Genomic DNA, 13,104 nt, shown 5'->3' with positions numbered 1-13,104 from the left:
CAATATCCACAGCCCATAATACTATAATAAATGTGTAGTGCTCAAAGGGAGAAATAATCCTTATATTGGTGGTCAATAAGAAGAATGCCCCCCTTAGAGAAAGTTAAAAAAGATTATTGGTATATCTAGCAGGTAGAAGTTGCCTATTGCTTAAGGAAGCCCTGACAAACTTGGAAAGAACCCTAGAGTTCTATGGAACCCTGGTTGGAGAAAGGCTGGACTAGATAATCGATAGTTTTAGCCATATTCACCTACTTATGGGGAAAAAAATTGATAAAACCAAGTAAATAGTATGTAATAAAGAACTATGCACATGTCATGTATGGTGTGACATGTTTTTTTATGCTTTGTTTGTCTTTTCATTTCAGGAAGCCAGTTGTGCCTATGCCATTATCCTCATGGCTGTGTTCTGGTGTACGGAGGTTATCCCCCTCGCAATCACTGCTTTGCTACCAGTTTTGCTCTTCCCAATGTTTGGAATTCTGGAATCAAAACAGGTAACATGTATTCCTCTTATTTCCCCCAGAACGTTACTGATTAGGTGTGATTAGGAGCTGCAGTTCCTCTGCCATTTTATGAGTTATATCAAGACCGCCCACAGCACATTTACATCATTACTTTGATGTTAAATACCGTTGTTATGACAGCAGTTAGCTTATTTGTACTGCAGGCGATTCTGCGTCTGATAAAAGTGGTCCCGGCAAGGATTCGCCAAAGGATCACTTGTAGAGGCGGCAGGAAAGGTGCCCCCTGCTTTTCCGGGTAGCGGACACGATTGCGCGTCACCGGCGACTCACTCCCCCTGTGATTCTACACAGCGGGAGCTGATCAGCAGGTCCTGTGGACTCGATGATTCTTTGGTACAAAGGCCGAATGGCAGTCCGCCTATGTAAACAATTGATCCTGTGTTCTTGCAAAGCAGGGACATGGATCCATGCCTTCCCCAAGTAAAAACGCCACCCACACTAAACTAAAACACTAACTAGGCACATAGTTAAACCTTGGATCGCCCCTGATGTTAACCCCTTCCCAGGCAGTGTCATTAGTACAGTGAAAGCGCATATTTTTAGCACTGATCACTGTATTAATGTCACTGGTTCCCAAAAAAGCATCAAAAGTGTCGGTTAGTGTCCAATTTGTCTGCTGCAATTGTCTGCCATTGCTAGTAAAAAATAAATGAATAAATAAAAATTTCCATAAATATATCCCATAGTTTGTAGACGCTATAACTTTTGCACAAACCAATCAATATACGCCTTTTAGAATTTGTTTCACCAAAAATATGTAGCAGAATGCATACTGAAATTCGATTTTTTACATTTTTTTTTTATTAGATATATTTTATAGCAGAAAGTAAAAAATAAATCAAAATTGTCTGTTTTTTGTTTACAGTGCAAAAAATAAAAAATGCAGAGGTGATCAAATACCAATCAAAAGAAATCCCAACAAGTGTATATTGATTGGTTTGTGTGAACGCTATAGCGTTTACAAACTTTTGTATATATACTTTAGTTTTAATTTTTTTTTTTCATACTGGTAATGGCGGTGATCAGCGACTTATAGCGGGACTGTGATAGTATGGAAGGCAGTCTGACACTGTGGGAACCAGTGACACTAATACAGTGATCAGTGCTAAAAATATACACTGTCACTGGAGTAAAGACACTAGCTGGGAAGCGGTTAACATCTAGAGCGATCAAAGGGTTCAATGTGTGCCTAACATTGTTTGGTGCATTCACACTGTGCTGATTTTACTAAGGGATGTGCCATTTGTTATTCCCTTTGCAGGGGAAAAAAAGCAGCACATCCCCACTGACAGGATAGAGCTTTGTATTGTTTACATTCACAGAGCTCTGTCCTATCATCCTCTTTGCCGATCAGTGGGTGGCGGAGGTCAATTATTCACCGGAACCCGCTGATCGGCTTGTGCTATGACTAATTACAGCACCGCGGCAAGACGGCTATGCTCGTGCACGACCCCCACACAGAAGTGCTGGATTACGTACTAGATACATGATACAGTGCAGGAGAGCCGCTCTGCCACCGTACTCTTACACAAGGTAGTCGGCAAGCGAATAAACAGAGTAAAGCGATGTAGCAATATTTACAGATGAGGAAACTCACATTTCTTTGCAGTGACTTTAATCCACCCCTTCCAAACATAACACAGATTTTGACATCTATCTAAAGTCTAGAATTCTCTCTGAATGTATTATCTTAAATTGTAGCTTATGTACAGCATTTATATGTGTTAATGATGTTTATTGTGTAGTGAAAAATTAGGGCCGTTATATGTAGAAAGGAAAGGAAACTTGAAAGGAAAGGTCCAGGGCAATGGGAAGCAAAACATCAACTATTCACATGTTATGTTATTTTGACCTTTTGCTGAAGTTTTTGGGAAAGTTGTTTTAACTGAAAGTTCCCATAGCTGACAGGGGTTGACTTTGTCCGTGTCTTCTGTCTCTTGTGTTTAATGTGATGTGACAGTTTTTGATGGTGTTTTACTAGGTGTGCATGCAGTACCTGAAAGACACGAACATGCTGTTTGTGGGAGGATTAATAGTAGCCGTTGCGGTGGAACACTGGAACCTGCACAAGAGGATAGCACTGAAGGTTCTGCTCATTGTTGGAGTTCGACCACCCTTGTAAGGCTATTACAGTTATCAAAGCTATTGCTACTGTTATCTTTAATTTTGTTGATTGTGTTTTAAATGAAAAGCACAGATTGAGCAAATATTGTAACAATCTGGGGCAGATTTCCCAAGTAACATCATTACGGGTTCTTCAAACTCCATTTGATAGAAGTATGCGGTTTGGGTTTTTGCAGATTTATACTTACTTAGGTGAATGCTGCCTCTGTCACTCGCTGGCTCTAACACTGAGAACTGAGCGATCTAACACCGCAGATCACTCAGTTCTCAGATCTGAGAGCTGTGCAGTGGTTTGTGAGTGAGAGGATGGCGGAGAGGTTCTGAGCAAAGCTGTCGCCTGTGTGTAGCGATCCCAGTCTTCGTTCCTCGTTCTCCCAGATCACCCTGAATGGGAACTCTGACCGAGTGAACTAAGGTGGAACGTATAGAGGGACATTACACAGGAGGCTCCGGGAAACCTTACACAGGGCTGTTAGCCACACACGCTATTGATCTCATTCATAGAGATCCATTTTAGCTGGTAAGCAGATGTGTAATAAGAGGTGGAGGTTTCATCTATTTTGCTCTTTGGCACGGTTTCCTTCGGATCTGTCTGGCACTGCTTTTTAGACATTTTTGGATTCACAGAATTGGACTCTATGGACTAATTGTCATTCACTTATACTTTGATATCATATAGTCACGGTGTCTTATATGCACATTATTATATGTGAACTTAACATTTGTGTTTATTATTCTATCACTTGAATATTTGATAATCATGCAGCGCAGCTTTATTTTTTATTGTTCATGCTATTGATGTTTATATTTGACATTATTTTTGTTGCAGCAGCACGATTTGCACAATTGAATCAGTTTGTGATTCAACACCCTTTATTTAATTATTCACTTTGTTGAGACCTGCGCAGTATTTTTTCCACACATTTGCAGTTCTCAGATCTCCCTAAATCCCTGCTGAATGTTAGTCACCGCTCTCTGCTCTGCCCCCTCCACCCTCAATGGAGAGCTGGGCTGCGGAGGAGGCAGGACAGTCCAGGCATGTGGGCGGATCCTGACTCCAGTGTCGTGATCTTGCCTGAGCCTGGACCGGCTCAGTGACATCAGCAGACTTCAGGCTCAAAACAGGTCACAGGAGTGCAGAACAAACTGCACTCATGTGATCCACAGGAGAAGTACAGTCAAAAGATGGCTGTACTTCTTTAAAAAAAAAAAAATGGCACTTTTTAAAACATGAACTACACCTAGTTCATAAATGTTTTTTTTTCAATATGCTAATGTTGCCTGTATACAGGGTTTTTTTTCAGGGGGAACTTGGGGGAACTCAGTTCCACCACCTCTGTCTCAGACCCTTTGGTGCCTGCTCACCACAATCACTTGTAAACATAGAAGTCTGGTTTCTGTGTTTACAAGTGACAGCTCTGCACTCTGTGTGTAACCCCCTGAACTCTACACTCTGTATGTAATGCAATCCTGGTATTTAATGCCCCTTTAAGACCCTTGAACCGTTTGTGAAATTTGAATGGGGTCGTGGTTGAGTTCCTGCACCTATTTTTTGAAAAAAAAAAGCTCTGCCTGTATATATTTTATATATATATATATATACACACACACAGTCCCTTGAAAAAGTATTGATACCCCTTAAAATTTTCCACATTCCATATATACAACCAAAAACTTAAATGTCTTTTATTGGGATTTTATGTGTTGCCTATTACTATTGCCTTTGTTTGACTGCCATGCCAAGGAGGAGGTAAACGTGGGGGCCTTGAATAACAATAACAAGTATATAACAAGTGTGTATATATATATATATATATATATATATATATATATATATACATATACTAGAATTAATCTTGGCCATGATATAAATGAACAGCATTGTGCCATATATAATCTTTCACAGGTGTGTATCTTTCAGTGATATACCTGTATTACACTGAAAGTATCAGAGTAATAACATGAAGGATGTGCAGTCATGTTCAGGACTAAGGCCCCATACACACCATAGAATCTATCCGCAGATAAATCCCATCAAATGGGTTTCTGCGGATAGATCCTATGGTGTGTACACGCCAACGGATATTTATCCGCAGAGAAATCTCCCCTGGGATGGATTTCCAGCAGATGGATATTTGCTGACATGCTCAACAAATCCATCTGCTGGAATCCATTCCAACGGATGGATCCGCTCGTCTGTACAGACTTACCGGATCCATCCGTCTAAAGGGATTCCCCGCACGCGTCGTAATGATTTGACGCATGCGTGGAATTCCTTATATGACAGCGTCGCGCCCGTCGCCGCGTCATAATAGCGGTGACGGCGCGACACGTCATCGGCAGAGGATTTCAGCGCGGATTTCAATGCGATGGTGTGTACACGCCATCGCATAGAAATCCTCTGAAATCCTCGAGAGGATTTATCCGCGGATACGGTCCGCTGGACCGTATCTGCGGATAAATCCTCTCGTGTGTATGGGGCCTAAGGTGTATCCCATAAGGAATCAATAGGGGTAGAAGGATTTGGTATAAATAAACGTTATTTGATGGGCAAGCATGAGAGAAGGTAAGTAAGGGGCAAAAAGAGGAGAGAGCTAAAGAGAAGCTAAAGAGAATATTAAAACAGTTTCTAAATATTTAAGATTGTTAGAAGAGGAAAATTATAGATTAACAGCATGAAATGTGCTTGTGCTAACTGCCCTCCTGTTCACACGCTTACTTTCAAATACTTTTCTCAGGCCCTGTAAATTGGAGTAAATAATCTACATTGACCAAGTTTAAAAATAACTTTGTTTCCCACCAAGTCTGTAGAGTTATTTGTGAATGACTTTATGTGTTTGCATACTTTCACAAACGATATCAAATATGCACAGTATGAATGCAATATACACTGTACAGTATTTTACAAAAGTGAGTACACTCCTCACATTTTTGTAAATATTTTATTATATCTTTTCATGTGACAACACTGAAGAAATTACATGAATAAAGTGGGTGATGAGCGCAAAAATTACTGAATGGTGCACAATATAAATACACAAACGTCCAAAGTAAAAAAAAATTAGTCCTCTAATCTAAGAGGAGATGAGTGCACAAATGTGACAGGTCCATATGTAACCATCACTGTGATAGTGAAACGTGGTGTGATGGGATGTCCCAAATAATGAAAGTATAGCCGTGAATCCGTATACAGGTGATATGCAGGTAATAAAACAATCCTCAGATGCAGCTGGGCTCACAGAGCGCTTACCTCCCCATCATGGGAAAACAGCATAATCAATCCTCGGATGGGATGTGTCCCGGAGACAAGATTACTCCCCGACTTCCTCGCCACTGGATGAGCAGCTACCGTCCTGTGGATCCTCGACTGGAGTATAGCCAGGGACAGCGTCCTTCTCGCTGTGTATGTAGCTTTGGTCTTCACCAAAATGGAGGCTCCGTGTGCATATACACAAAGGGTATCCCCAAAAATGATGAGAAAGGCTCAAATAGTGAAGTACGTCCGAAAGTATTTAATACAGTTCAAAATTAAGAATAAAATAAACAAATGTTTATGCTTAAACCAGAAGCATAACCGATCAAGCGTGAAAACAAAAGTTCCGGCTGTGTGGACGGGATGTCATGTCACTTCCGGTCACGGCTAGCGGGGCCTTGCGCGTTATGTCACGACACGTGACTTCATCAGAGGCAGAAGAAATTACATTTTGCTACAATGTAAAGTAGTGAGTGTACAGCTTGTATAACAGTGTACATTTTCTGTCCCCTTAAAAGAACTCAACACACAGCCATTAAATGTCTAAACTGCTGGCAACAAAAGTGAGTACACCCCTAAGTGAAAATGTCCAAATTAGCCATTTTTCATCCCCGGCATCATGTGACTCATTATTATTTCAAGGTCTCAGGTGTGAATGGGGAGAAGGTGTCTTAAATTTGGCGTTATCGCTCTCACTCTCTCATACTGGTCACTGGAAGTTCAACATGGCACCTCATGGCAAAGAACTCTCTGAGGATCTGAAAAAAAAAATTGTTGCTCTACATAAAGATGGCCTGGCTATAAGAAGATTGCAAAGACCCTGAAACTGAGCTGCAGCACAGTGGCCAAGATCATGCGGTTTAACAGGACAGGTTCCACTCAGAACAGGCCTCGTCCTGGTCGACCAAAAGAGGTTGAGTGCGCATATTCAGCGTCATAGCCAGAGGTTGTCTTTGGAAAATAGATGTATGAGTGCTCCTAGAATTGCAGCAGAGGTTGAAGGGGTGGGGGGGTCAGCCTGTCAGTGCTCAGACCATACACTATACACTGCATCAAATTGGTCTGCATGGCTGTCGTACCAGAAGGAGGCCTCTTCTAAAGATTATGCACAAGAAAGCCCGCAAACAGTTTACTGAAGACAAGCAGACTAAGGACATGCATTACTGGAACCATGTCCTGTGGTCGGATGAGACCAAGATAAACTTATTTGGTTCAGATGGTGTCAAGCATGTGTGGCGACAACCAGGTGAGGAGTACAAAGACAAGTGTGTCTTGCCTACAGTCAAGCATGGTGGTGGGATTGTCATGGTCTGGGGCTGCCGGGAAACTGGAGACCTACAGTTCATTAAGGGAACCATGAATGCCAACATGTACTGTGACATACAGATGCAGAGCATGATCCCCTCCCTTCTGAGACTGGGCTGTGGGGCAGTATTCCAACATAATGACCCAAAAGTAACCTCCAAGATGACCACTGCCTTGCTAAAGAAGCTGAGAGTAAAGGTGATGGACTGGCCAAGCATGTCTCCAGACCTAAACCTTATTGAGCATCTGTGGGGCATGCCCAAACAGAAGGTGGAGGAGCACAAGGTCTCTAACATCCACCAACTCAGTGATGTTGTCATGGAGGAGTGGAAGAGGACTCCAGTGGCAACCTGTGAAGCTCTGGTGAACTCCATGCCCAAGAGGGTTAAGCCAGTGCTGGAAAATAATGGTGGCCACACAAAATATTAAAACAAAATATTGGCTCAATTTGGACATTTTAACTTAGGGGTGTACTCACTTTTGTTGCCAGTGGTTTAGACATTAATGGCTGTGTGTTGAGTTATGTGCTGTTGTTACATGAAAAGATATAATAAAATATTTACAAAAATGTGAGGGGTGTACTCACTTTTATGAGATACTGTGTATACAGTCAACAGCCACTTTATTAGGTACACCTGCTTAATTGCTTGGTAACACAAATTGATAATCAGCCAATCACATGGCAGCAACATCATGCATTTAGGCATCTAGGCATGGTAAAGACGACTTGCTAAAGTTCAAGCGAAGCATTAGGGGAGAATGGGCTAAGAAAGGGGATTTTAGTGACTTTGAATGTGGCATGGTTGTTGTTGCCAGTTGGGTTGGTCTGAGTATTTCAAAAACTGCTTATCTAATGGGACTATCACAAAATTTCAAGTGGCAGTTGTGTGGACAATAATACCTTGTTGTCAGAGGAGAATGGGCAGACTGGTTCAGAATAATAAAAAGGCAACAGTAACTCAAATAACCACTCGTTACAACCAAGGTATGCAGAATATCATCTCTGAACACGCAACACATCAAACCTTGAGGCAGATGGGCTAAAGCAGCAGAAGACCACACTGGGTGCCACTCCTGTTAGCTAAAAGAACAGGAAACTGAGGCTACATTTCGCACAGGCTCACCAAAATTAGACAATAGAAGATTGGAAAAACGTTGCCTGGTCTGATGAGTCTCGATTTCGGCTACGACATTCAGATGATAGAGTCAGAATTTGGTGTAAACAACATGAAAGCATGGATCCAAGCATGGTGGTGTAATAGTGTGAGGGATATTGGCTTGACACACTTTGGGCCCCTTAGTACCAATTGAACATTGTTTAAATGGCATGGCCTATCTGAGTATTGTTGCTGACAATCTTCTGATGGCTCCTTCCAGCAGGATAATGCACATTATCTCAAATAATCCCAAACTGGTTTCTTGAACAGGTCAAAGAGTTCACTGAACTTCAATGGCCTCCACAGTCAACAGATCTCAATCTAATAGAGCACCTTTGGGATATGGTGTATATAGGATAGTTCAATTCTAGTGGAGTATAGGAGAATGGGGTCCGGTACTAGCAACATGTACCTAATAAGGTGGCCAGTGAGTATATATACAGTAAAATCTTGGTTATGAGAGTAACTTGGTTTGAGAGCGTTTTGCAAGACAAGCTAATTTTTTTAATACATTTTGCCTTGATATACAAGCAATATCTTGATATAAGAGTAGCGTCATATCACAACTGAGTATAAAAAGAAGAGAGGAGCCTCTAAATGTAGCAATATGGTTACATTTAATGAAGGTACAACATTTTGCAACTTATTGCTACACTTAGAGGTGCCTCTCTTCTCTTTTATACCCTGTAAAAAAATGCTTTGATACACAAGTGCTTTGGATTAGAAGCATGTTTCTGGAACAAATTATGCTTGCAACGTTTTTTTTCATGCTGAAAAATGATCGTGTGTACGCGGCATTACACCACCTTTTTTTGCACTTTGCCATCTTTTACCAAATTACTTTCCTCCTAACTGTTGGAATGCCATTATCTATGCAACATTTGTAGTCCTCTTCTGATAATGAGAACACTTACCTTGTACAGCATCAAACACACATGAGAGCCATTTCACTCAGTATAGTGGAATTTGCTAAAGGACAAAGGGACCACATAGCCAACATGGTGGAGACTGGGTGGTATTCAGGGACTTTTGTAAATGATTGGTGTGCTTTAAGCTGGCCACAAGCATCTGATGAGGGTAGCAGCTTTTGGTTGGATCTGGTGAAACATTAATGTCTATGGCAGAAGCAGACGCCACTAGCCAACTGTTCTCTAGTAACTAAACTAGACAGGTGTGAAAACCTTGCCATATTAATTTTAGCTAGGTAAGCTGGTGCAAGTGGTGGTCCCTTTGTTCCATAGACATGATGTACAATCTTGTGGTGTATGTTTTGTGCCTATATTTGAACAAACAAAAAATAAATTTCTGATTCATGAACAGCTAATGTCATCACATTAATTATGAATTCCACTTTCATAATTTGATAAGCTAAATAGTTTTTACTAAAGTTATGTAATACTGTATTTTACTACATTTATTATAATACAATAGTTTAGCTATAAGTGGCAGATATTGTTTTTCCACTATAAAATGAATACATATGTCTCACTGTTCACCTTTACCACTAGGCTCATGTTGGGGTTCATGGGAGTCACGGCCTTTCTGTCAATGTGGATAAGCAATACTGCAACCACAGCCATGATGGTTCCTATCGTGCAGGCAGTCCTCAGTCAGCTCAATAACACTGAGCAGGAGCCTTCCATATTGGACTCCGATGGACAAACCAACCAAGCAATGCAACTGGATGAAAAGGATGCCATTCCTATGATAGAAATGCCAAGTAAGAACACATTTTTTCTTTAAATTAATAACTGCTTAAGCAAAGCTGTTCATTTATTCTTAGGGAGAATCTAGCAAGATGAGCAAAACAATTTACTTGATCCTAAAGCTGAACTCCAGTCAGGTATTACAGTAATAAACAACGATGGATGCAGTTATGTTTTTTTTTTTTTTTTACTTATTAAATGTATTTTAAATAAAATTAGTATAAATACTTGAATTTGCATTGACTTCAGCCTCCTATCATCCACTGTACAGCTGCACTCAAACTGGGATTGGGAGGGCCAATCAGAAACCCAGTATTCACATGGGCTGACAAGGATCATGCCGTCAGGAGAAGAGAGCAGGGGGGCGAGAGTACTCCTAAATAGTAACAAGGGTACAGTCAAAGTCTACCAGTAATTAGTGTGAAGTGCAAGGTTCCTAGATTTTGAGAAATCTGGACAGGCTATGATTTAGAATGGCCAACAAGTTAATCACTTCAGCTCTGGAAGGTTCCCCCCACCCTTCATGACCAGGAAATTTTTGGTGATTATTTTAACTGACAAATGCGTGGTAGTGTGACGCTGTACCCCCAAAAAAAAGGAATGTCCTTTTTTCCCCACAAATAGAGCTTTCTTTTGGTTGTATTTGATCCCTTCTGCGGGTTTTTATTTTTTGTGCTGTAAACAGAAAAAGACCAACAATGGGTTATTGGTGGGTCTAGGTGGACATCACGTGACACAGTTGGAGTGGGTCGCTGGTGGTGCACGTGCGCCCTAGATCTGGAAGTGCAGAATCATGTACAGGTGCATCAGTAAATGTACATGGGGCAGTTTGGCATCTGGTTAATGCAAGACTTAAAGGATCACTAAAGGAAACATTTTTTTTTAGCTAAATAGCTTCCTTTACCTTACTGCAGTCCTGGTTTCATGTCCTCATTGTTCGTTTTTGCTTTGAAGTTGCTGTAATTCTGCTCTGATCTCCACACTTCCTGCTTGTCTGGCTCCTTATGAAAAATCTCATGGGAGCTTCTCACTGTGGTCCAAGCTGTGTGTCTAAAACTCCTCAGAACCAATCAGATTCATTTTAAAAACAAAACACTGCCCTGGATTTGTTTGTTTTTGTTCTGTGGGTCTCTTTACTTCACAGAAACATGAAACCAGTTTAAAAACGAAAGTGAAACTAGAGGCACATTATATGATTGAATTTAATCTATTTTTAATCATTTTTAAAAGGAATCAGTTAACTTTTATGTCTCTATACCCTGTAAACAGTCATTTCAGCAAAAAATAATTTTTCCTTTAGTGACCCTTTAAGCTCATCAATGGGGATATTTAGCTCTCTCCTGGACTTACCTATGGTCTGTTTTACATCAGTAAAAATATGAGAAAGTAAACCAAATTCTGATTTAGTACAGCCAACCATCTTTTATTAACCGCTTCTCGACTGCATGCCGATGTACGTTGGCAGAATGGCACGGGTGCGCAAAAGGGCGTACTCGTACGTCTCACCAGAATCCCAGGATAGCGGACTCGATGTCTGCTGGTGGCCCATGATCACGACGAGGAGAGGTAGAATGGGGGTATTGCAAACAAGGCATTTCCTTGTTCTGCCTAGTGACATGACAGGGATCTACTGCTCCCTGTCATCGGGAGCAGTGATCTTGGTCATGTCCTAGGTAGCCAATCCCCCCTACAGTTATAACACGCTGAGGGAACACATTAAACCCCTTGATCACCCCCTAGTGTTTAACCCTTCCCTGCCAGTGACATTCAAACAGTAATCAGTGGCTATTTTTAGATCTGATCACTGTATGAATTTAAATGGTCCCAAAATAGTGTCAAAAGTGTCCAATCTGTCCGCCGCAATGTCACAGTCCCGATAAAAATTATCGCAGATCACCGCCGATTTTCTAATAAATTAAGGAAAATAAAAATGTCATAAATCTACTCCCTATTTTTGTAGATGCTATAACTTTTTTGCGCAAACCAATCAAAATACATTTATTGTGATTTTATTTACCAAATACCGTATTTATCGGCGTATAACACACACAGGCGTATAACACGCACCCTAACTTTAAGAGGGAAGTTTCAGGGAAAAAACGTTCCACATCCCCCTGCGTATAACACGCAGGCACAGTTTACCCTCTATTTTCAGGGTAAAAAAGTGAGTGTTATACGCCAATAAATAGAGTATATGTAGAAGAATATATATCCGCCTAAACTGAGAAAGTTTTGGTTTTGGACCGGGCTATCTCAGAGAAAAATTCATCAGACATGTGCCTACTAGATCGCTGCGGTCTGAGAATTTGGCTTTGTTGAACATCCCCAAATTTGCTAAAAACAAATGTGGTGGGAGGACCCTGGAAGTTCAAGGAGCTCAGTTCTGGAACTCCTTGCCCCTTCGTATAAGACTGGAAAATGATCTCCTAAAGTTTAGGAGATTGTTAAAAACATGGCTTTATATCCAGGCTTTCGGGGTGACTTAAATATTAAGTATTTTGATAGCTCAAAAATTTTATATATTTAGCTTTGTATGTTTTATATTTTTTATTCTCTGATTGTTATTGTTTTATTGTCACTTGTTTGGTCGATGTAGTTTTTGCCCCTTTTCTGTTCTGTTTTTATCCCGCCAGCGCATCGAGGCACGTGTGTAAGACTGCGCTGTGTTTTATAAGCATTTTAATAAATAAATAAATAAATAAAGAAATTTGTTATTTTATATATGTTTTGGGAATATGTATTATGAAAATTGGTGCTCTTTTTTGTTTATAGTGCAAAAAAAAAACACGCAAAGGTGATCAAATACCACCAAAAGAAAGCTCTATTTGTGGGAAAAAATGGACGGAAATTTTGTTTGGGTACAACGTCACATGACCCAATTCTCAGTTAAAGTGACTCAGTGACGAATCGCAATAAATGCTCATTTAGTGGGTAAAATATTCCGGGGCTGGAGTGGTTAAGGAGGGCATCTATCAGGGATCAGGGATCAGAGATTTTTCTAGAATACTATAGATTATCAGATAAGTATTGAA

At 40.6% G+C, this 13,104-nt stretch overlaps 1 protein-coding gene across 4 annotated transcripts in view; it reads left to right on the top strand.

Moving 5' to 3' along the window:
• SLC13A5 (solute carrier family 13 member 5) overlaps nucleotides 1–13,104 on the top strand; it is a 163,435-nt gene that overhangs the window by 118,851 nt on the left and 31,480 nt on the right. For all 4 annotated transcript variants that reach the window (XM_040338481.1, XM_040338484.1, XM_040338480.1 and 1 more), the window contains 3 exons: nucleotides 369–497; nucleotides 2,509–2,645; nucleotides 9,875–10,086. In XM_040338481.1, the coding sequence (XP_040194415.1) occupies nucleotides 369–497; nucleotides 2,509–2,645; nucleotides 9,875–10,086 (478 nt within the window). The remainder of the gene's footprint in view (nucleotides 1–368; nucleotides 498–2,508; nucleotides 2,646–9,874; nucleotides 10,087–13,104) is intronic.

The sequence above is a fragment of the Rana temporaria genome, chromosome 2, assembly GCF_905171775.1.
Source record: "Rana temporaria chromosome 2, aRanTem1.1, whole genome shotgun sequence".
Taxonomy (NCBI): Eukaryota; Metazoa; Chordata; class Amphibia; order Anura; family Ranidae; genus Rana; species Rana temporaria.
This window is presented reverse-complemented; position numbering and strand designations above follow the sequence as displayed.